Consider the following 24,398-nt stretch of genomic DNA (forward strand, 5'->3'; position numbering starts at 1 on the left):
TTCTAATGAAGGTAAGCACTAGGCATAAATCAAGTACATGACTTTAACAACCTTCAGCTAACTAAGACCATCAGTTTACTTCCAGAAACCCAGATCCGATCAGTTTCAGGAAGAACTAATTAATTATTGTAATTCAGTATTAATTATTTATTACCATCATAAAATAAATCAATTTCAAGCTGAAAAAACTCATTACTTATCCTCAGAAAAAAGTTAATCAATATTTACAGTACCTCAAAGAACAAAAACAACCCACTACTAGCTTTGTCTGCTTCCTAGAAATATGACACTAGTCCACCAATACAGAGGAGAAATTGCAGCATTATACAGCCTGTTGGTATCACTCTTCAATCAGTGGTGTATATAAATATGTCAGTACCTTCTTGTACCTGATGTATTTTATTGCCAGAATGTTCTTATTAAGTTATTTTAGTGCCCTGACATTCACAAATAGAAATTCTAACTATAGATTGCGCACTTCTCAGGAATTGTTCTTCAGGGGAAAAATTATAATCACTTTACTGTAGCACTACTGGTTTCCAGGCAGTCAAAGCAAATATTAAACCAAACAATTATTCTTCTCATTTTTCTTAAAAAAAGGATTTGGTTTTGTTTGCTTGTTTGTTCTTCTGATCAGTTACTGCAACTGCAAATTAGAAACAGTACACATCAGACAGATGTCAATGAAAAGATCCTCCTGGATACTGAGAGCAGGACATGAAAAACACCCATAAAAGCTTACGTATCCCCTTACACATTTCTGTACAGGTTATGTATCACCACTGGAAATTAGTCTTTTGTCCTGCCAGGTTCATTAGCTGTGCCATAGTAGAGCTTCAATTCACCTTTGTCTTGGGAGATGAACACATCTCAACAAACCACAGATTAGTTAATACTTATTAAGTTAGCATTTTAAGATGTCACAAAATTGCTGGACACTTAAATTCTACATCAGATAAGAAAAACTAAGAACAGTTTAAGTGCCTCACTGAATTCTTATTTTAGGTACTAAAAATTTTTATTTTCTGCATTCTGAACTCATTTACACACAAAAATTAACTAAATAATCTATCAAAAAGTTGTCCAAAAACATGCTCACGTTGTTTTGATGCAAGACTTGCAGTACTCTGTTGACGTTATTTAAGGCATGTACTCGTGTGGAACCTCGTTCTTTAGGCTGAAAATAAAAAGTTACAATCTGTTCAACATCAGAATTAACTTGACAGACCAAACAAAACTGAAAGAAAAATTCCTGTTCTTTTCTATCTTTTCCCCAGATTTTAACTATTTTTTTTTTAGTGGTAAGAAAAACCAAACAAGGCCATCCACAATAATTTCAAAATGAAAACTGGTCAGAACAATATTTCTCAATTCAAGGCACAGAACAAGCCTTGGATTCCAAGTGTGTTTCATCTTATCTTCAGGAAATCCAATTTTATTCCCAGCATCTACAGAATTACTAACTGGTAATGCAACAGCAAAGTGAGAGTTCCCGGGGAAAATCTGAGGCTTTTGAACATTTGCCAGAGTAGTTGAATTTTTTGGCTCCCAAGAGAGAACAAGCAGCAATTTATTTTTCTGGCACCAGAAGCCTGCTAGATCTTTGCATACTGGGAAAAAGTTATACTTCCTGACTTTCCCTTCCTTTTAATATCAAGGGGGGGAAAAAAACCAAAACAAAAGACACTTCAACTCTCGACAATACCTGCCACTCCATTTGCTTTTAATCACCACAATTTGACTCTTGAGGCAGAACATGATTATACTGCAAGAGCATAGAGCTGAACTTGGGACACATAATCAACTTAGAAACCAAAAGAGTCCTACGGTCTTGGGCATACTTCAAATGACACCACAAATTATTAAAAGTGCTCATGAAATGCATCTGTTTAAAAAACAAGGCAAGCTTGCAATGTGAAATTTTAAATGGTTAAAGGTTCCTCATAAGGTTGATAAACGAATTTGAGATTTATTATAAATAGTGAAATCAAGAATTTAATCCCAAGTGATGGGATAATACTGATGGCACAGTTTTTACCATGCCTCATGTATCTTTCTGAAGAGCTATCAATGTTAGCAGGGGAAGAGTTCTAAGCCACACACACTTTCCCATACACCATTTGAGCAGTTTTCAGCCTTTTCCAAACTGTAGATCACAGAATTCTTCAATGGAGATGCAGATTTTTGCATTGCATACTAGCTGTTGTCCTTTTTCTTTGGGAGATCTTTCATGAGCTTATTAGGAACCCACAGGTAACCAGCTGGACACTGTCTCCCTGATCATCCAGAAACAGACCATTAAAAGATCTCTATTAAAAACATACACTATGTGAATAACACCACTGTTTTTACATGCTTTGCTAGACAGTATGTAAAACCTCAAGGGAGGGTTACACAGTTAAACTTCAGCCTGACCCTGTATCTCATGAGTGCAGTTCATGGGAATTTCACTGGAACTGCAGAGAACAAGTACATACTACAAGTAAAACAGGGTTCTAAATAAATTAAAATTAAAAAAGAAAAAAATGCCACAGTTTGGGGTTTGTGTTTTGTTTATTCGTTGGTTTGTTTTTTCGTAATAATAAATGGAAATAGGACTCAGATGTTTCTCTTACCAGAGATTTCCCTGTCAGACCCTCCAAAAGGTCCAAAAGCTTCCTTCCATCTTTCAGATCTGTGAACATGTCCTTAACTGGGGGCTTCCCACTCTGTAGAAGAAACAAAAGCATTAATAAAAACTGTTTAAGCAGAACTTTCCAGAAAACAGGTACTTTTTTCTTCTTTATCTTTCAATTAATTCTTATTTGGTACTGAAAGTAGTAAATGAAAGCTAGGGGACTGCAACAGTGATCAGGAAAAAATCCTTCCCTTCTTTAGTGGTGGGGGTTTTTTTCCTACCTATTTCTATGGTTCTGTGCATCACGGCCTTGTACTAAGGAACCAAAGCAGTGCATCCTGGCTCACATTAGGGTGGATGCATTAACACACAAAGATAGCAAAGAAAGAAAACTTGGCAAGTTTGAGGAGTCATTTGAGAAAGAATGCTTTGGTCTGGCTGCATTTAAAGGAAGAATAAACTGGGGCTTTTCAGAAAGAAGCCATTGAAACAAATTCTCTCAGATTTAAAAAAAGACAAAAGACAAAAAAGGACTTGGAATTGAGCCCTATGTAAGGAGGTGCCACTACTCTACATAGACTAGTAGATCAAAAGGTGTAGTATTTATTGAAATAATCACTTTCTCTACCATAGAAAAAGAAGACAAATGTGAAATTCAGAGCTACTTTAAGTCACACATTTCTAATTCTCTTTCTTTGGGCATGGAGGGACCCCATAAAGAATGGTAGGAGATGAGAGCGGAATCATGTTAACCTTTTTAAGCTTATCCCTTCTTGGGCCATTAGAAAGTCATTGTGGGACAGCTCTACAGGGCAGAGGAAAAAGACTGCAGAAAGCAAGCAATTAAGTGCATTTGCTTTGTAATACTCACCTGCTAGCTACCGAGAAGTCAATTAAACCACTGCTTTCAGTGTCCCTTTGAAGTGCCAATTTGAGAAGAAAAAAATTTTAAATACCACCAAAAACTCCAATATTGCCTTTTTCTATCACCTTGATTTTATAACATTGCTCTTCAGAAAGAAGACTGTCAAAGACCCATCTTACATGACTTGACTTAGATGACATAGATCTCCTCCTCAGTTATCTCCTCCTGCCCTGACAGATGCTAGTAATTGCCAAATGCTGGCTAACAAATCAGAAAAAGAGAGCTGAATGGCCCACTGAAGCCCATTTTTTAATAAATGTCTTTTTTTCCCCAGAATTCATAAGGGGCTTTCCTTAAATTTCCAATTTAATTAGATTTGATATTACTAAAACTACAAAACCCAGAGTTGAACAGCTGCAGAGTCATATTTTAGTCTCTTGTACAGAAACGTAACTAAATATAACTCATAATTTCAACCAGCTAAACAGTGGTAAGAACAATCTTTTAACTAAGGTCACTTCTTAAGATATGTAGATGCTAGACTCAGTATCTGCCAATAAATTACTTTCGCAATGAATTTTTCTGACAGATTTATTCTCCAATTAATTTTAAAAGTCATGCTTAAAAATGTGTATATACACATGTCGATGCATATTCAGGCAAAGGGTGTAGAAAGCAATGCCAGACCAATATCAAATAGGAGTATTCATTAAATATCAGTGTTTGATAACATTCAGTCATTACATACTGCCACTTCCTGAGCTCAACTATTGCCTCTCTAGCACAGCAAGGTCTTCCTCCCAGAGCATACACTTTCTCAGATGATTCAGATGCTTCACAACTGCACAGTTAAACAAACCTTTAAAGCATGCTGGAGCCTATGATGGGACAACTGGTTGGAAAGATAGAGGAGAGGAGTGGCTGTTGTCTACATGGAGTTCAGCAAGCCTTTTGACATTGTCTCCGATGATGTCCTCATAAGCAAGCTACGTAGGTGTGAACTGGACAAGTGGATGGTGAGGTGGATTGAGAACCGGCTGAACAGCACAGGGCACAGAGATAATCAGTGGTATAGGGTCTAGTTGGAGGCCTGTCACTAGTGGTGTTCCCCAAGGTTCAATAATGGGCCCAGTATTGTCCAACTTAATCCTCAGTGACTTGGACGAGGTGGTAGATGCCTCCTCAGCAAGTCTGCTGACAACACAAAGCTGGGAGGAGTGGTCAATACCACAGAGGGCTGTGCAACCCTTCAGAGGGACCTTGACACTGGAGAGATGGACAGATAACTGTCTGAAGTTCAACAAAGGCCAATGTAGGGTTCTGCCCCTGGGGAAGAATAACCCCAGGCACCAATAAAGGCAGGGGGGCAGGGGGGGTTGACCTGCTGGAAAGTAGTTCTGCAGAGAAGGACCTGGGCATCCTGGTGGACAACAAGCTGTCCATGAGACAGCAGTGTGTCCTTGTGGCCAAGAAGGCCAATGGTATCCTGGGGTCCATTAGGAAGGGCATTGCCAGCAGGTTGAGGGAGGTGATCCTGCCCCTCTCTTCAACCCTGATAAGGCCACATCTGAAATGCTGTGTCCCGTTCTGGACTCCTTAATACAAAAGAGATGTGGAGATCCTGGAGCAGCTCCAGCGACAGATGACAAAGCTGGTGACAAATGGAGTAGATAATCGCTCTAACAAAGAAAGGCTCAGGGAGGTGGGCCTGTTCAGCCTCAAGAAGAGGTGACTGAAACCTTATCAATGTATATAAGTATCTGAAGGAAGAGCACCAAGATGATGGAGCCTCTTGGAACTTCCAAGAGGAAGTTCCATCTAAACATTAATTAAGAACTTTACTGTGTAGGTGACTGCACACTAGAACAGATCGCCCAGAGAGGTTGTGAGGTCTTCCTCACTGCTGATATTCAAAAAATGTTTGGGTGCAATCCTGAGTAACATGCTCTAGGGAACCCTTTTGAGCAGGGAGGCTGGACTAGATGATCTCCAAGGGTCCCATCCAACCTTAACCACTCTGCAATTCTATGAGCCAGAGAACAGGATAACCTAAGCGTAGATGAGGAGAAGCCTCTTCTATAGTTTATGGGGTAATACAGGAGGAGATGATCCACAATGCAATTACCTCAGACACCAGAAAAATTTAGTCTACATTTGGTTTGCATCACCACATCGATGACACTAAAAGTAGGTTGCTAAAGGCACGAGGAAACTGTTCATGTGACCAGAAAAGCAGACAGTAGGAGTTACCAGAGGTCTCACTGTATGCAGTAAGACTCAAACACTCACTGAGAAAGTAAAAAAAAAACCAAAACCTAACAACTTGTTAGCCATTGAAGTGTGGGTCTCTCCAGGGTAGAGGAGAAGAATCATCTCCATTGACCTGGTCACACTTCTTTTTATGAAGCCCAGGACGTAGTTGGTTCTCTGGCAGTTCATGTCCAATTTTTCTCCAGAGGGTTGCTCTTAATTCATCCATCTCCCAGTCTGTACTGATATTGGAGAATGCCCTGATGCAGTTGCTGGACAGGATCATGTACTTGGCCCTATTGAACTTCCTGAGATTCATACTGGCCCACTTCTCTACCCTGGAGGTCCTTCTGGATGGCATCCATTCCCACCTGTGAATCAACTGCACTTACTCAGCGTGGTGTCATCTGCAAACTTTCTGAGGGTAGTTTAAACCCACTGCATGCCATTGATAATATTGAACACTACACATCACATGGACCCCTGAGGGACAGCACCTGTTACTGATCTCCATTTGGACATTTAACAGTTGACTGCAAGTCTTCAGATACAACTGTATAGCCAATTCCTTATTCACCTAACAGTCCATTCATCAAATCCATATCTCTCCAACTGAGTGATAAGTTATGTTGTGGGAGACACTGTCAGAGGCCCTATGGATGGAAGGTCTTTATACAATTAATTATAATTTTGTAAAATTAGAACTACACACACGTATAACACTAAAATTGAGAATGCTATAACTATATATCCGCAATAAATTTGTTGCAACAAGGGTATAGAGAGCATACAGCCTTCTTTCTTTGTTTGCATCCCCTCACTTCACATGCACAAAAACAAGTTGAACGACTTCCTGCTTTCAGTCATTCATTTCAACAGGTCATGGTATGTTCCGGTCCCATGCAATGCATCCTGCTGTGACAGTGGAAATAATTCAGATTTGCTTTCTCAAGAGGATGACTTCTCCATTTCACTGGCCATCAGAGCATCATGTTTTGCTGCCAGTTTAAAGTCAGCAGAAGAGTATTTAATTATTTCTGCAATCTAAGCTACTCCTTCCTGGTTTATTAAAGTATCTGCTATCCTCAAAACAGAGACACAACAACATGTAAAGCCTCCGCATTTCACAGACTATGCTCAGTAGGAAGGGACCCACAAGGATCATCGAGTCCAACCCTTAGCCCTTCACAGGACCATTCCCAAGAGTCACACCATGAGCCTGAGAGTATCATCAAAATGCTTCTTAAACTCAGACAGGCTTGGTGCTGTGACCACTGCCCTGGGGAGCCTGTTCCAGTGACCAACCACCCTCTGGGTGAAGAGCCTCTTTCTAATATCCAACCTAAACCTCCCCTGACATAACTTCAGGCCATTTCCTCAGGTTCTGTCACTGGTCACCACAGAGAAGAGATCAGTGCCTGTCCCTCCTCTTCCCCTCACCAGGAAGTTGTAGACTGCAATGAGGTCTCCCCTCAGTCTCCTCTTCTCCAGCCTGAACAGACCAAGTGACCTCAGCCACTCCTCATACAATTTCCCCTCAAGGCCCTTCACCATCTCTGTCGCCCTCCCTTGGATGGCCTTGAGGGGAAGCATATGGTATGACTCTTGGCGGTGGTCCTGTGCAGGGCTAAGGGTTAGACTTGATGATCCTCATGAGTCCCTTCCAACTCAGCATATTCTATGATCTTCATCTCCCTTCTTCAGGTGCTCTCTTGATATCTCTCTTATATTGTGGTGCTTAAAACTGCACACAATACTCAAGGTGATGCCACATAAGTGCAGATCAGAGCAGGACAATCCCCTCCTGTGACCAGTTAGTGATGCTTTTCCTGATGCACCCCAGGAAATCAGCCCACAGGAAGCATTTCCAAAATGCAAGGTGACTCAAGTTTGCTAAGAACATGCTACAGCACTCACCCCACCAAGCCCATCCCCACCCTCCACAGCAGTACACCCATCAGGAAGGCTGGAAACCAGCTCCTCCAGCTTCCCACACCCACGTGAAGCACATGCAGACACCTGGTGGCAGCTGCCACCCAGGCAGCCTCAGCTGTCCCATCAGGGCAATAAGCCAACCCTGACAGTCAGCTGATGTTGCAATGGGAGCAGAGACCGCACAGGCACTGCATCCTGCTCTGCTCACACTACCTCCTCCCACCCATGCTTTTTCCTCACACCTAAACACACATTTTCATGTGGGATCTGCTGTGAGAGTCAAGTGGTCTGCAGTCAAAAACATCACTGCTTTATCGTCTAGTGTAGCTGGATGCTGGCCCACTTTCTTGGGATGCAGTTGACAGCAACCCACTGTGCTCCAGAAAAAATCTTCTACTTTCTTTTTCCAGACATAACAGTTACAGATCCCAGCTTCTGACAGCTGTATGACTTACAAAGTTTATTAAGCATAGAAAGGTGTGGGAAGACAATTTCTTTAAATGGCAGCCCAGGAGATAGTCCCATACATCCATTTCTCAAGAGAAGGCAAGGAAAAGCTCTGGGGCAATGCTGACAAAACAGATACGATCTTCATGCCTGGCCCTTCTGTGCTAGGCATGAGCCAGGCCAGGTTGCTGGCATCACCACCATCTCCTTGTGATAAAACACACGTAGACCCCCATCACTTCACACATAGGGCCCAGCACCAAGTCTACTGGGGCAGGCTGCTGTGGCAATCTGGGAACTACAATACACAGCCACTAAGGCCAAACCTGTGCTTCCAGTCAGGGAGCTTAATTCAAACCAGGGGCCAGGAGCCCACTGAACCCCAGCTCTGACCCACTACCCTGACTCCCACATAGGGACACTTGTTCCATGGAGACAGCACTGTTGTGAAGCAGACAGCCCTGGGACCAACTTTGTGCTGGGGCAGTCTCCTGTGCTGCAGCAAGAGCCTGGGCTCTGGGGGAAGGCAGAAGTCCTCTCACACCCTACAGAGTAAGGCATGGGGCTCTGCAGATTGCTTCCCTCACCATCCCTGCCCATACCCCTACTGCTCACTCCTAACTCCCAGAAAGCCATCTGGCCTTCTGAAAAATGAAGTCTGTACACAAGATACACACACACACACAAATAAATATACAATCTGCAGTATGTCAAAAGCACATGTATTTCTTCCTCTCTGTAGAGTCCTGCCTGGTATGCAGTACACTAAGACAATCTAAACTTCTTTTCAGAACTGACATTTTATTAACTTTCTAGATACTTAAAGACTACACAAGTACCAAGTAGTTCAGCCCCTGCCAGTATCCTGCAAGGAGAAGCAGTCCATCACTGAGCATAATGAATCAAGAAATTTAAGTATTTGTCTTAGTGACAGTGACAAATCATACCAAGTGCTTCACAAGGGCAAATGGCTAGTCACGGTTCTGTTGGTAAGCACTTAAGGAGCAGCCTACATTGTGCTAAGCACTGTACAAATACAAGGCAGATAATGGGTCCTTTCTCAAAGACAAAACAGAGTCCAGTTTATACTACAAAGATAGTATAAAGGACAGGCAGGGACACACCACATACCCGAAGAGTTGTAGCAGTTCAGGGTGTAAAACACATCCTCCGCACTGAACATTTCTATCACTTAACAGAAGGTAGTTTTTCTCAGTTTTGCTTATGTTTGCTGCGACAGCAAAAAAAAAAAAAACACCACACAAAACACTGGCCAATCCCTGCCCCTGCTCAAGTAGGTTTTTCCAGCAGAGCTGCACACAGTTACTGTAATAGACACAAGGGCTTGATAAAACACACAAAAGAACACAATTAACAGACATAACTTAGAAAGAGGCCGTGTTGGTTCCTCAATGCTTTATATTGGCACTGATAGCAGGAAAGGAGTGGATTCATTTAACAGGGGTGGCATAAGGGAAAGAGGAAGAGGGAATAAGAAAGGGAAAGAGGAAAGGGAAAGGAAGGCAGAGTAACAGAAAGGAAAGTAACGAAATAAAACCACATGTAAGCTGGGGCTAGGCCTGCTTGCGCTTCTCTGAACTTTGCATGGTGACACATTTGTTATGCACCACAGGGCAGACACAAAGGATCAGAACCAGATCCAATCCACCACATCACATTTATTTCAACAAATATTTTGGTGCCAGCTTTTGTGCTAACATGAGTAAGAGAGAGAAGAGACAAAGAACTTTTGCTAGTTATCCACAGCAGAAATCACTTTTTCTGTTGATTCATCTCACAAGGCAGCAATGGTTTATTAATGACCTTTCAGGTGGAGACCAGATGCTAGCCATATGCGGCAAGACCAGTCACCTCAGGCATCAGCTTTTCATGTTCCAGCAAGATACCAGCACTATTTGGGAAGGAGATACCACACACAGTGATCTCCTCACAGCAGCAGCAGCCCTCACATACCCCTTGGCCATCTTTCAGCCCCACTACCTGGATCAGGTTTAAGAGGGTGACTCACACTTCCTTGTGTGCATCTAGAATTACTCACAAAGAAGGGTCATCCAGGCCAGCCAATATGCAAAAATCATTCCTTCTCCTTGTCAGAAATTGTTCCCAGGAAATGGAGGAAGATATAAACAAAATCCAGATCAGATTTTTTAAGAGTCATCCAATGCTGCTGATAGTAAAAAGACCAGCCATCAGCATTTACAGTTTGTTCTACTAAAGCCACACACAGCTGCAAGGCAGCAATTGTTCTTGAATATATTCTACAGTAGAATATTCTTAATTATCCCTTTATTACCAATGAGGAACTGTATCAAACTGAGGCAAGTTATAGAGAAAAAGGGAGTCACAAATTCTCAGTAAAACAAGCCTTGTTTTTTTAAAACATCAGCTATTCATGTTCTTTGTATATTGTTCCTGAACATGACATGCAAAGGCAATCATTAAAGAAGTTTTAATGTCTTGTTTAACTAGAAACATGCAGTTTCCTTATATTTTAATTACTTACAGCAGATAATTTACATGGGCTTTAAATCAATAATTATTGAAAGTACATCATTAACCTAACCTTTCCAATAAATGAATGTCAAATATATTTGGGAGCAAGAGATAAGCCGCCTCTATTTCACATCCTCCTCAGTGATACTGATTCAGACCTCCTAGTGACAATATTAAAACCAGGATGAAAGGTTCTCTCAGTTTCACAGCAATGCACACTGGCTGTCACCAGGAAAGTAACACATTTCATAAAACCACACATACAACCTCCACCAGCCACAGAGAGAATGCAGCAGATGAGTTCCAGCTGCTCACATCAGTGCTGGAAAAAGCCCTAGTTGCCATTTATATCATCTGCCACCTCAGAAACACCAAAATACCCTGAAAAGACATGGGAAGCAGTACATATTGATTTTCCATCAGATTCTTCTGATCTTCAAATGTCATTTCATAGAATTTCAGAGGTGTCTCTAGTTAATTGTTTTTAACCTGCATATGACTATTTTTAACATCTATTAAGATGCCCAGTAAATAGGTCAAAATAGTAGTAGAGTTGCAAAGAACCCTTTCCTCTTTTTCTCAAGAAGAGGTAAATATTGAACAGGCTGGACTCTTAAACTAGAACACAAACTATTCGCCAATGTTCAAGTACATTCACAGGGAATTAATGGCAATGTCCTACTTGGTTAAACAACACAAGGAGTAAGAATTACACTTTATCATGACCAAAACAGAGTAAGAAACATGTCAAGTGCTTCTACATCATGAGGCCAGTACATGGGAACTCAACATGGGAAATAAATCAGAAAGCAAAAAGGTCACTGCAAAAAGTAAACAACTATGTCAACAAATAATCTTGCCAATTTCTAATTTAAGACCATAGTCTTTGTTTACAGACATATCTTTATTAAAATGTGATCCTTTTTTTTCCATTCTCCTTTCACTGACAGGCAAGAGTTACAGGACAGCATAGATAAATACTAGCTATGCTGTGACATACATTCCACTGAGTGTGCTCTACTCCATGCTGAATATGCCTAAGGAGTAATGGCATCTCTACAAGACACTAGTACCAAAGCAATTAATTCAAATACCAAGTAAAAAAAAAGTTACGATCATAAGAGGAAAACACCTTATAGACCAAATTAAACATCACTACTGGTGCTTAAAAATAAAATAGTTACAAGCAACTGAATAGTTATTTAAAACCCTAGACTAACGGGGTGTCAGGGAGAAGTAAGACTGATTACTGAGATATGCTGGAAATTTTGATTCTGCTAGGTGACAGACATGAGTTTAAGGAGCAGCAAAGCTAAAAAGCTAAAGATAGTTCAATCCACAGAACACCTAAAAGACGTGACTGATAACATGATGGAGGGTAAACATATCAATGCAAATATTAGACATAGCAAGTGAGCAAAACAACCACAAGGCATCAGCAATGCTGTGTTGGTTTTTTTTTCTCCCCAGTGTATTTACTAAATACATTTACATAAGTTTACATTATTATAACACATTTAATGTAACAGTACTGACCTCAGCTTGCAATTAAGTCTCATTATGTATTACCATCAGCAGGAGCAGCTAGGACCATACTAGGACGGTCAGTTATTTCTCCCATAGGATTGGAAGGTTATCCTTTTATTTATATTTTTCAATCTAGATTATAATTTGGTTCCTTTAAAAAAAAAAAAAATCCTGCTGACCAGATTGACTATTGTTCTCATTAGCAATTAACAGGTAAAGGTATAGATTTGCTTCAGTGCCTCTAACAGGTTCAGCTCTAGTGCCTGAGAAGGTCACACAAACACTCCAACAACTGGGATAGTAACCAAGCCCACAAATCAGATTCAAACTCTACCCCAAACCCAGAGCACTAACCAAAGTCAGCAGTAATTACAGTCCAGATCACTATACCAAGCTTCGAAGTCCAGCAAGGAAGATGCTGCCCCTACTCTGCTCTTAAAGCAGAAGACAGCAGCAGTTGAGAGGAGGGCAGAAAACTGGCAATTCTCATTCTGTGGCTAACTCTGGGAGAGATCATGAACTGCTATGTATTATTGCTTTTATTCTAGAAAGTAGTCATCCTTACCAAAACTCATAACCGATTAGAGAAGAAAAAATTTATTTTCCCACTTCTTGGTTAGTTCATATCCTGTTTGGCCTCCTACAGAGAGAGACCAAGTAATCCAGTTAAGAAAAAAAGTAGACTAAAAATGGGATTTTTCAAGGCCAGCTCATAATACAAATACTAGTTCTTTTCCATCCAGGTTGTTCCTCTTTTCCACCCAGGTTGTTATTTTTAAGCTTTGACTATCTTTGAGTGAAGTTACACTTTACAGTTTAGTTCAGCAGTGAAAAACATCAGGAGCAATTAGACTAGGCAATATTTTGCCTGTTGTCAAGTATTTCCTTGTTTGCACCACAAAATCTGTACAGGAGAAAGGACTGCAGACCATCTTAGATGATGTCTCCTTGGACAAATAAAATTGCCTAATCAATCTTTTTGATCTCTTTTTTTGTATGACTAATACATTGAATTCCATAATTCTCCTTTCCCCCCAGAAAATCACTTCTGAAATGTCTTTGGCATCAAGTATCTTGGGTCATGCGAAATTAATTATCTTGGATAGGTATGACTTTGTCTTTAAAAAGATTTATCACATTTGCTAAGAGTCAGCAGTGGAGCAGCAAAACGTCTTCACGAGTATTGGGTCTGACATTTACTATTATGAGAAAACAACCCTTAGAGAAAAGGAGAAAATTAAGGAGTAAAAATGGTGGAAAACATCTATTCAGCACACCTCCAGAAAGTTAGACAAGATTTTGCAGTTAACAAAATTACCTGCTATAATGAGGGAGGGACTGTTTCAGTTTTAACATTCATATAAAGCCACAGCAACCGAAAGCACTCCCAGTACAACTCATCAGTTCTCCTACTGCCCTATCTTATCTTTATTCAGTGTCTTTCCAGGGGAGGGGACATACCAGAGCACAGGAGAGGCAATGCACAGGAGGCCCAGCAATGAACATTTGCCTTCTCCCAGGCTAACCTAGAGCTCAGCCATGAAGCATGGAGTCTGCTCCAAAAATGCTTTCAGATTTTTCCTTCCCATTTAACCCTGACCTGAAGCGTTTTTGGAAGACCACAAAGCAGGAGAGAGTTTAAGATACTGTAAAAGCATGGGATGTCTGGATTCATCCACACTGGCACTTCCTGGCTTTAAGCCCTGTCCGCTGGTCAAAGCAGTCAGGGCCCTAGCACAGGACCTGGAGGAACAGAATCATGGAAATACATGCAGCAAGAACACTGCAAATGCTCTAGTAAGACTGTATGAGGCTGCTTTATATAAGAAGAATGAAATTTAGAGCTTGGACTGGGAAGAGATGGGAGCACATCACAGAAAGAGAAGGGAGGCCCAGCACCCAGGCATGCAAGGGCTTAGAATACAGTTCCTGACATCTTGGAGCAATGCCCCAGCTGGCTCCATTTAACAGTTATCCTTACCCAAGACTTTTAACTGAGGGGCAGGGAAATCCAGCGTCATTTTCACTGAACACCGCAAACATCTCTGGGGTTTTATGTTCTTTTTGCAGAACGGAACCTTCCTAGAAATAAAGCTTTTTTGCCATCCCCGTGGAAAAAACTTCACAAACATAATGAAGAAACAATTCTTTGGGGAAAACAGTTTGCCCATGCTGATCTGTGAACTGACTCCAGTGAGTGACAGCACTAAGCTCCGACAGGCTGTGACAGACCTGACTCTGTGGGTCTAAATTAAGAGTTAGGGCATCATGTTTCTTGTGATGACTCTGTGTTACATCTGCCAAGTTCAGGAATAGCAGAAGAGGAAAGGAAATGATCTGAAGGCAAACTTTGAAAAGTATCACCTTGGAAAATGGGAAAACGAAATCAAGCAAAGACTGAATCCTGCAAAGAGGAAAAGAGAGGGCAAGGTTAGTACTGCTGAGAAAATGGAGATGCAAAAATAGGACTGACCACACAAGCATCAAATCCTGTAAAGGGGAAAGGAAGGACAAACAGAAAAGGTCTGTAGCTTTAAAAAGAAAAACTGGGTCTTGCTGGGAAAGGAACTAAGTGACAAAGGCAGAAGTGGGAATGAAATAAACAGAGCAATCAGAGCTCCAGATTTCCCACGATTGCTAGGCAGGCAAGCTTTCTGACACAAGAGGGTGTAATAGTAAGTGAAAGGAGGGGGAGAAAAAGAGGAAAAAAAAGAAACCAACCCACAAACCAAAAACAGGGTCAGAAAGTAGGAGTAAAGAATGAAAGCAGGGCAGAAAAAAAAATTGCCCTTGCAGAGTTCTAAAGTGGGACACAAGACTCCTGAATTCCTCAACATGCCTATCAAGTTTCTAGAAACCATCTAGAGTTGCAAGTGTGAGTATCCAGCCATGATGCTATGTAGTTATGAGCTGAAGAGTCAGATCTGAGAGATGTAACTAAGAGTCCCAGGCCTGCTGATATAATGTGCAAACAGATACAGACTGAAACTATTCAGACATTTGAAAAACTAGGGTTGATAATAAAATCTCTGTTCACTCTCCCTTTAGCTATGTGAAACAAGTAACAAATGGTTAAAGAAGCACTAAATTATCCTGTGTACTTGAATTCAAACTCTACTTTTAGCCAAGAATTCCCCTGTGTCTAATCAGAATCATTTAAAGCAATTTTATGTGCAATCACTAACTGTGTGCCAGACTAAGAGACTTCCTTAGATCATTAAGTCCAGTCCTTGCTGACACAGACATCTTCTTGAAGTCCCTTTTCTATGCTGATCAAGCTCCATCTAAAAACCAGCTAGATATTTTAGATGATTTGCTTGAGTTTGCAGAAGAAATGAATGCTCTGAATCCCTTCGTACGACTCAAGAACTCTGTTTTATATCAAAATATGACAGAAATGCCAAATCCTCTGGGACAATTTAGCCAGTGGCTCAGGTCGAGCATTCAAAATTAGTAGCCACTTCTGATATTTACCTTTATGCTCTTTATTATTTATACAGAGTCGCTGTAAACCACTCTGACAAGATAGTACTCTTGCATTGCAAAAAGGTGTTCTGACAATATAACCATTAATACATACGAACTGCTAAGTATTAATGAAGATTAATATATAAAGGGATAAAGGCACAGAAAATTTTACAGAGTATGAAGAGCATACATTAGCTATCCACACAACTAAATGACCTAATTGGTGAGGCTATACCACAGGGAAACACCTAAATCTGACTCTTGAAATTAGACTGGACAGAGTAATGGGAAAAAATACAATAAATAAAAACATCACATGGTTTTATGAACGTATGCTGAAATGTTCTGCATCAATATTTGAATGCAAACTTCAACTTCCCTACTGAGGGAAGTAACAGACTACTTATCTAACAATTTTTATTCCTTTTAATTTAAAAAAAAAAATCCTCACTATGTAACCATCACAGGCTTGTGAGTTGTAGTGTGCACAGCTCTGCTAAGGTAAATATTTCTACACCGAGTATTGAGCCTTGGCTGAGTACATTTATTGACCTTAAGACTCAATTCGCTTTAAATGTTTGTGCCTTCATTTCAAACAATATATGCAAATAGAATGCATTGTTCTAGCACAGTTTAAATGAAGAGCACAAACACAAGTTACTGTATTGCAAACTACAGCAAGAACTCATCTCACTGAATAGAGTCCCGAAGCACATATAGGCACCTCACAGCACACTTGAGATACTTTAGGTGTTTTGCTTACCTACCTATTCTCTGATGAGAGAAGGGAAAGGCACTGCTCTCTTTCTGGATCCCTTGTAAAACCCTACTGAATTGATTTAAATCAAATTTAGCATTATGCGATTGCAATTCTAGGATTTTTGTATGTCAAAATAGTTTACAGAGGCTCAGTGGATTACTTTTTATTTGTGTGTCTAAATGAAGGGCAAGGACAACATAATTAACACGGAAGGACAAGTAAAATTCTTGGAGTGAGATCTGCAATTCCACACAAAATAGCTCAGTTACCATTTTGTTTTCTGCAATGTAAGTCAGACTTCATTTACCTAGCCTCTAAGATCTCTCTATCCTACTAAGCAGCTGAATTAATCTAGTTCACAGAAAAGGAATTTTAATCAACCCAACTGACTTGGTAAATACAAAAACTTCAACAGAACTAAAATCAGTACCTTTACATCTTCAAGGTACAGTTGAAACTAGACTTTCATACATGAGATTTCTATTTAACACCAGCAATTTGAACATGCCAATTTTCATAAACCTGTGTCTTGTCATGGCAAAGTAGCCATGCTTAAGTTTGAATTGGATGTCAGGAGTATGTCCTTTTATAGGAGTCTTTTTAGCATGGCTTTCATAGCTTCAGTTGGTTTAATGGGCCATGAAGGTACAGAGTTACCAAGTTACAGAGTGCCTTCAAATCCAACGACCATACCCTGTGTCAGGGAAATCCAGGAGCTAAACAGGATGTGTCTGAATATGGATGGTACAAAAGGCAAAGACACTATAAAATATATCCATAGGTGTACAAACAAAGACAAAACAATTTTACCTACTTCAGTACAACTTCCACAGCACATACTAACAAGTCACCTAGCACATTCTCAGTATCACTTTCCTTTCCATAGTCACGCCATCTTTATGCCAGGATATGTCTCTATAAACAAGCCTTTCTTTCTCACCACATTTTCTCTCCTTATGTGATCCTGCCCTGCCTAGTGTTCCTCCTGCAGGACCACCTTTCCTCTGGGCAGCAGTCAAAAGTCGAATGTAGAGAAACCAGTTACCCATACGCACTCCTTCCCTGAAGAGCAAAGTAGCCAAGAATGCATTGGATGAGGAGTGCAGGATATCAGATTTCAATCAAAACAAACCTAAGCCAAAGTGAATCAACCAAGGCCATAATCCGTGCATTGCCCAGAGTCCTGTTGCACAGGAAGGAAAGGACAGTAAAAATGCCTTACATTGCTGATCAGGAACTTCAGAAGGGCAGTGCTCCAGAGGCAATCATTCACTGATAAAGCACTGCCATTGCTTTATTTGTAAAGAAAAACAAACCAATCCCAGACACATACACCCTTCCTTCTATGTTTATATCTGCTTTTGGCATTTCACATGCATGACCCCTTTTGTTAACAGCATGCAAACTAGTAGTTATCTCACTTGCAGCACCATGCTGGATAGAAAAAAAAACATGAGTTTTCCTTAATAATATCCCATGTTCCTTCACACATTCAAACTATGAAGCAGAAAAACTTCCCATAGCAACTGTGCTCCTGGGCAAAGTGTCATTTTTCCCTACCAGCAGAACAGTATAAAAAGCAGGCTTTAAATATCATCCCAAAGCAAACATCACTTCCTTTCTCATCCTAAAGCACAAAAGATCCTCGGTAAGTTTCAAATCAATAAAGAAAATTCAAACAAGAAACATAGAGCATGAGAGCCAAGGAAAATTCAAAATGAGCAAGTAATTACACAAAATTTCACAGTCAAGACTGCAGTAGCAAGACCAGGTGGCTTCAACTGGAGGTTTGCAGAGTGAGTAAAGCTGACTCAGCAACACAGAGTACACACAGTGATTAAGGAAACTGCATGTAGATATGTACTGTATGGAGAGGAAAAAAACCAGACATGTTCATGCAAAGAACTATTCTAACATATTAAGAAACAGAATCTTTTGTTTTTTCTTACGACATAGTATCAAACATTTATGTGCATGGGGAAGCTGAGAGAACAAACATTACAGTATTTTACCTATTTTCATTACACATTGACACATTTTAATAGGAGTATTCTAAAAAGAGCAATACTGTTCTAAAAAGTGAATCAAACAAAATAAAGCAGTACTTCCAAATCAACATTACCTTGGAAAACCGAGCATTTATCCATTTTGTAAAGGTCTTTTTCTGTACATCATTGTGTTCATCTGAAGAAAGAGAATAAGAAGAAAACAATGAGTGAAAATGCATTCTTCTTAATCCTAGATTGTTCAAAACAGGTCATACCAAGCACTATCCTGAAGGATTTTCTGCCTAATCTGTCAATAAAGCTGTTCGAACTTCTACAAGACACTGGTACTTGCAGAGTCACACAAATGTTTTGCCCTTGCTAGCAACCACAGCAGCTCCTTTGCATTAGAATCAGCCTCACCTCACCTCCCAGGCAGGAGGTGCATAAATTCACAAGCTTCTCATCTGGTGAAAAGCAACCTATGAAACCATGGGCTTTTAATTAAGAGACTTTGTCAACACCTTTTTCCCTAGATGCATTACTCCAAAAGATGGTAAGGCCCTTATTCAAGCTTCTGATGCAGATAACAGCCTCCTTCAGCACACAGCCCAGTGGTAGCTGAGCTGCTGGAACCACCCTTGAAGCACTTGCAGCCTCATCCACCCTCAGCCTGGCTTTGCACCTGGGTTCAGAACCATGTCAGTGATCAGTCACAGAAAAGTTCAGTTAACGTGTGAGAAGGGCTCAGCAGCCTTCACTTTCAGACACCCCTACTGGTGTGACACCAAAGTACCAACACCTAGGATCTGGGAGACAGTCAGAAGGACCCAGCAGGAAAAGAGGAAGGACAAGTCCTGCAGTTCAAAGCAGAGGGAGGAGCAGTGGCCTCCAGCTGTGCAGAGAGAAGGTAGCTTCCCAGGTTGTTCAAAGAAGCCATTTAGGAGTAACCCGCAATTTTACAGAGTCTGTCCCACTAAACCAGGATGAGTCACCTCCAGCAGAGCTCTGTCCATATCACAGGACACATCTTGGGTAAATTGCACTGAGCACTGCTAAAGGTGAGATTATGCACCTGCACTTAAATGACAATGACTTAGCTGCTGACAACCTGACCAGGGAAAGGAAGTTCATCCACTATGGATTTTTACTTCTGCTTGCTGCAGCCAAGAACAAAAATAGATGCAGCCTTCAAAGGCTTCAAACTCCAAATCCAAAACCACAGCCAAGACAGGCAGTGCCTTCTACCAAGCAAATTCAGTTTCACAGCTGCAACTCAGATCATAGTCTCCAAGAGACCTTCAAGGCTCCACCAGTTTTTGGTAGACCAGTCTAGAGAGACATACACTGCTTCCTGGAATGCTCTCTTGCAGAACCTCTTGGTGGCAGCTGGTATCAATTTTTCCAAGCTCCACACCACAAGGCAGCACACTGCCATGGTGTTCAGACTAACTGTCCCTGCACTAGGGTGAAGCCAGAGAAAAAGCTGACACTCAAACATTCTACTTCATGAAAATTTATGCACTCTGAAGCAATGATTATGATTAAAAGGCACCACTTTAAAGATAATACACTTCAACAGAAGTTGAGATTTATACATTGACGTTTTACCTACAAAATCCAGATTTTTTAAAAAAAGTTTAAAAAAAAATTAAAAAAAAAAATCACAGAATACAACCAGAAGATTTCTTAGATGACTTCAAATTCTCTCATTTCTGGCCTAACATGCATCTGAAACTCATGCTATTCATGTATTCATGTCTAATATATCTAGCCATAAAGCTGTGAAAACAATTATCAGGTGTTTTCTACTTAATTTGCATGAACAAAGAATAGCAGCTACAGCTCAGTTCAGACAAGAGAAGTCACACTGGTAGGAAATGACAGTTGACAGACCTGAGCTTTATGAAATTGTCCATAAAAATCTAGAATAAAACCTCGGGTTTGAGCTCCTTTTAGGCTACAGCTGAAAAACTTGCTTAGGGCATGTCAAAGGGCGTACGTCAGCCAGCAGCCCTTGTTTCACCCTTCTATGCCTCTCTTCTTTGGCAGCTAAAGCTGACCCAACAGAGCCGACTCCTGAGTCATACCTCAAGCTCAACCAGGCATTAAAGATAGACCAATGCAGAAAACGATTTTTCTGAAAGAGCTTCAAGATAGCTATTTTGCACACACTGCAGGCCATTCTTAAAACAGGTGGTTGAAACTCAAAGTGTTGTTCTGGGTGAATATAATTACCTAAGAGATCTCAATAACCCTGCTGTCTTCCCTCAGTGAAATAGAGCCCCTTGTATCAAAGACAGAACAAAATAACTTTCCAGTAGATCCTAACTATCCATCTCACAGGAGACTGACAGGGTCAAGACGAAAATTCCAAATACACATATGAACATATTTACTCTATTTTTTTCCCCTACAAGTTTGGGGTTTCTTTTTTCTTTAAAGAGACAGAAATGGACTAGATCATTAACTGCCACTGTTGGACCAAAAATCTAGCTTTGTACAAAACTCAATCCCAGACTCTGTCCAACTCTTGATAATGTTTTCAGTTTCCATTAATTGCAAATACTATTTGTACTGAATGTATTGAGATTTAAACATACGTCTCCCTTTTAAATATCATTCAGTAACCTCTGTCTGTCCCTTTTCTGTCAACACTTCCAAGTACACACCTATGTAGTACCAGGATATCTCCCTAAGGCTACTTTTTCCTTCCTTAAGCTTCAGTGAGAACAAAGAGTAACATCAAAGGTGGAGGTCTCACATTCTTTTAACAGTATTACTCCTTAATGCAATAAAGGCAAAACACAGAGGCCAAAAGTAGTTGTATGACTGTGTAAAAGGAACGGTTATGAAAAGGGTTAAGGATTTATAAATCCTGTGCTGTAGGAGCTCTACACACCCAACTCTTGGAAGGGTCAATCCCTTCGTGAACACACTCACAGCAGAAGGCAACAGCTCTTTTCAGCATTACACCAGCTTTAACCCCCAAGACAACATGAGCGGGCCTTGCTCCTACACCTGCTCCCCCAACACCTCAGGTCCAGTTCATGTAAGTGCTCTTGCTCTGTGTACTGCATTACCATGGTGCATTTACTACAAATCCAGCCTCTTTTCTCTCTTTTCAAAAAGACAGTTTCTTAGGAAGGGGAAGGAAAAAACCCCATCAAGAAACTTATCCAATAAACACAAACTACTTAGTCATGATGAAAGACTTGGTGAAAGAAAGAATATGAATGCATATACCCCAACTACCTCTTCAGTATTAGAGTATCATTTCTATTTCAGTTAAGCAAAGAATCAGAATCCCCACAATTCCCATTTTCCCAAACTGTCCTGGTCAGTTATAAAACACACAGAGAACACTTGCCCAGTCAGGCTCTGTTTTCATGTTTGCTTTATAAAAGCCTCTGAAATTAGGATTTTTGTAATTGGCCATTATAGCTAGGGTTGTGTTGAGCTTTCTGCTATAAATCCCTGCAAAAAAAATTGCAACTGAAATGCTGGTGCTTTGCTAATAACAATGACAAGTTATTTTATCCCTCAAAAGTAATTTTCTTTAGATTCCTATGAGTCTGTCAAACTAACCCCTGGAGGCTGACATTATGATTCAGATAACAAATTACCAACACTCAGTGAAAAAAAACCAATATCACCATTCAGCAAAACACACAGTACTCCAGCCAGTCAACTTCTCACACAGGACATTAAAAATGTCAGCAAGTTACAGCCCAGTGAGAAACAAATTCACCAAGTTGCTAAAACATTTGTTTCCTTTCACACTGCCACAGCCTGACAATAAAAGCCAAGGACTGACACAGGGCCAAATTCTACTTCATTACCTACTGACTGTTTCCTCTGGCCAACATGGTTCTGCCTGCCCTCCGGTCACTTAATGGACTTGTAATGGACAATGTCAGGACAGTTTGTTCCTTTAAGAGGAAATAAAAACAAACCTAAACATACACACACAAAATGAAACTCTTGTGATGACAAGGGAGAGAAGGAAAGCTTCCTATCCCGGATGCTTGTTTGCTGAAGCCTTCTTCTGTTATACAACATGATGCATGTCCCCGCAACTGGAGTACACTCAAAACAACCAGCTCTTGCGATCAGATGCCCGGTCTGCGTTCTGGCATTCAGTCGCCCCCAACAGCCGCTTCTGCAGCCTTACATACCTCTTCCACCCACAACATTGTCCCTTAATTTCATTTGGGGCACCTTGAAAACACAGTTCAAGTCTAATCTATTGCCTTGTGAATATCACATTTGCAAGCAAAAAGGAATCTAAGTGATCTAAAAGTAGAGGTAAAAACAAAAGCCTCACTGCATTATGGTTTGTCCTTTACTCAACTTTTTTTTCATATTGAGAGACAGTTTTCTTATTTCCCCAAAATGTACAATATGCTTACATGACAGAGCAGTGTTATTTAGCTTTCGAAAGACAAAAGTTATCACACTCAAAACAGCTGGCAGAACAGCACTATAATGAAAATGCCCTGGAGAAGCATACAGACTAGATTGGCAAATAAAGTGCAGAAGTTTCCCAACCACTCCAGCACAGGTTAAAAAGGGTCATCTCACATTTTAAGACTTAAATTTGTCTTCCCCACCTCATTATTTAGGTTTTCAGCAAAGGAATTTAGAAACAAAAGAAGGAATTAGCCTGTGGGTTTCAATTAAGACACTTGGAATGTAATGAAGTTAGAATCATCCCTTTGCCTATGTCTTCAGGTAATCAGGAGTATCTGTTGTAGATACTGTCCCACCCAGGACTAGCACACATGCAAACCTGCCAACAGTAACAAAAAGAGGGATAAAGGCTTGTATTTCTGGACAGAAAAAGCATTTGAAAGCGACTATATTTTTGCCAAACTCCCTCAGACTAATCCACCTATCAAAAGACACAAAATAAGTATCTAAAATTTGAGGATGGAAACCAGTGTGGCTTTTATCCCTGATAGCAAGAGGCAAAAAGCCAAGCAAGACACAAAGCACCAGAGTTTGTGACCACTGAGCTCACAGAACTCTGATGCTCATTGGGACTACTGGTCCCTGACTTCATCAACACAAAACAATCTTTATCAGCAGCCCTGCAGTTTTGCATTGGGTTAGGCTTTTTTTTTTTTGGGGGGGGGGGGGGGGGAGAAACAGAAAACAAAAGTTAAAGATAGTTCTGTAGATTCCCTCTTCTCTTGCAACGCCAAAGAGCTCCAGCAACAAGTAATTTCCTTGTAAACTTTCACCTTTGCACTGCAGTCTTAAATTCTGCGATCAGTGTTGCACACAAAGTTTCCCCTCATTCCTTCTCTCTCCAAACTTCAGCAATTGGGCAAGCCATAGTTATCTTAATAGTGTCTCTAGTTAAAAAAGTAACAATGCCAGCCTACAGCAAATGCCACACAAAATGCAGCTTCCCAAATTATGAATTCTCTGTATAGAACAAACTGTGAAATAGACCCATTACAAAAAAAAAAAAAAAAAAAAAAAAAACAACCAAGAAAGCTAAAAAGACCCCTGGACCTCACTCCCTGGTGTTTCCCAACAGCAGACACCACCAAAACCAAAACAACACAAACAAGTAATGAGGACCACACTCTGGTTCTGAGCACACTGAAATGTGCCCTGAGTCTAAGCTAAATTGTATTTACTTCAAAACAAAAAAATCCCCCAGCAACTGATAAGTTAGAGGAAGGCATCCTCACAGCTGAAGGAATATTAAAATAGCTGTTTACATACCTCCCAACGAAAGCAACCTAACACGCCACACTGCCGGTCTCAGCGCATTGGAATGATGATTAAAAGCAAAGGAGAGATAACTAGAAGCTCTCAGGAGACCAAAATAATGCTGTGACACCACACACTGAGCCTGACGGCCCACACTGGTCAGTCAGTTACCCTGCTGTTTTCACGCGATGACAACGCAAATCCAGGAGTTGGAGGCAGTGTCCCAACACCTACACAGGGCTGCTCCAGAAGGCCAATAGGGCCCAGCAACCCCACATTTCACTCCAACAGCTTGCAAAGGTT

The 24,398-nt window shown here is 40.6% G+C and overlaps 1 protein-coding gene across 4 annotated transcripts in view; it reads right to left on the reverse strand.

Annotated features, from left to right (window-relative positions):
• Positions 1-24,398, reverse strand: part of UTRN (utrophin) — a 363,103-nt gene that overhangs the window by 287,882 nt on the left and 50,823 nt on the right. For all 4 annotated transcript variants that reach the window (XM_027631971.1, XM_027631965.1, XM_027631979.1 and 1 more), the window contains 3 exons: positions 18,506-18,567; positions 2,616-2,708; positions 1,100-1,177 (listed from right to left, as the gene is read on the reverse strand). In XM_027631971.1, coding sequence (XP_027487772.1) covers positions 1,100-1,177; positions 2,616-2,708; positions 18,506-18,567 — 233 coding nt within the window. The remainder of the gene's footprint in view (positions 1-1,099; positions 1,178-2,615; positions 2,709-18,505; positions 18,568-24,398) is intronic.

Source organism: Corapipo altera, unplaced genomic scaffold, assembly GCF_003945725.1.
Source record: "Corapipo altera isolate COAL_440 unplaced genomic scaffold, ASM394572v1 2b, whole genome shotgun sequence".
NCBI lineage: Eukaryota > Metazoa > Chordata > Aves > Passeriformes > Pipridae > Corapipo > Corapipo altera.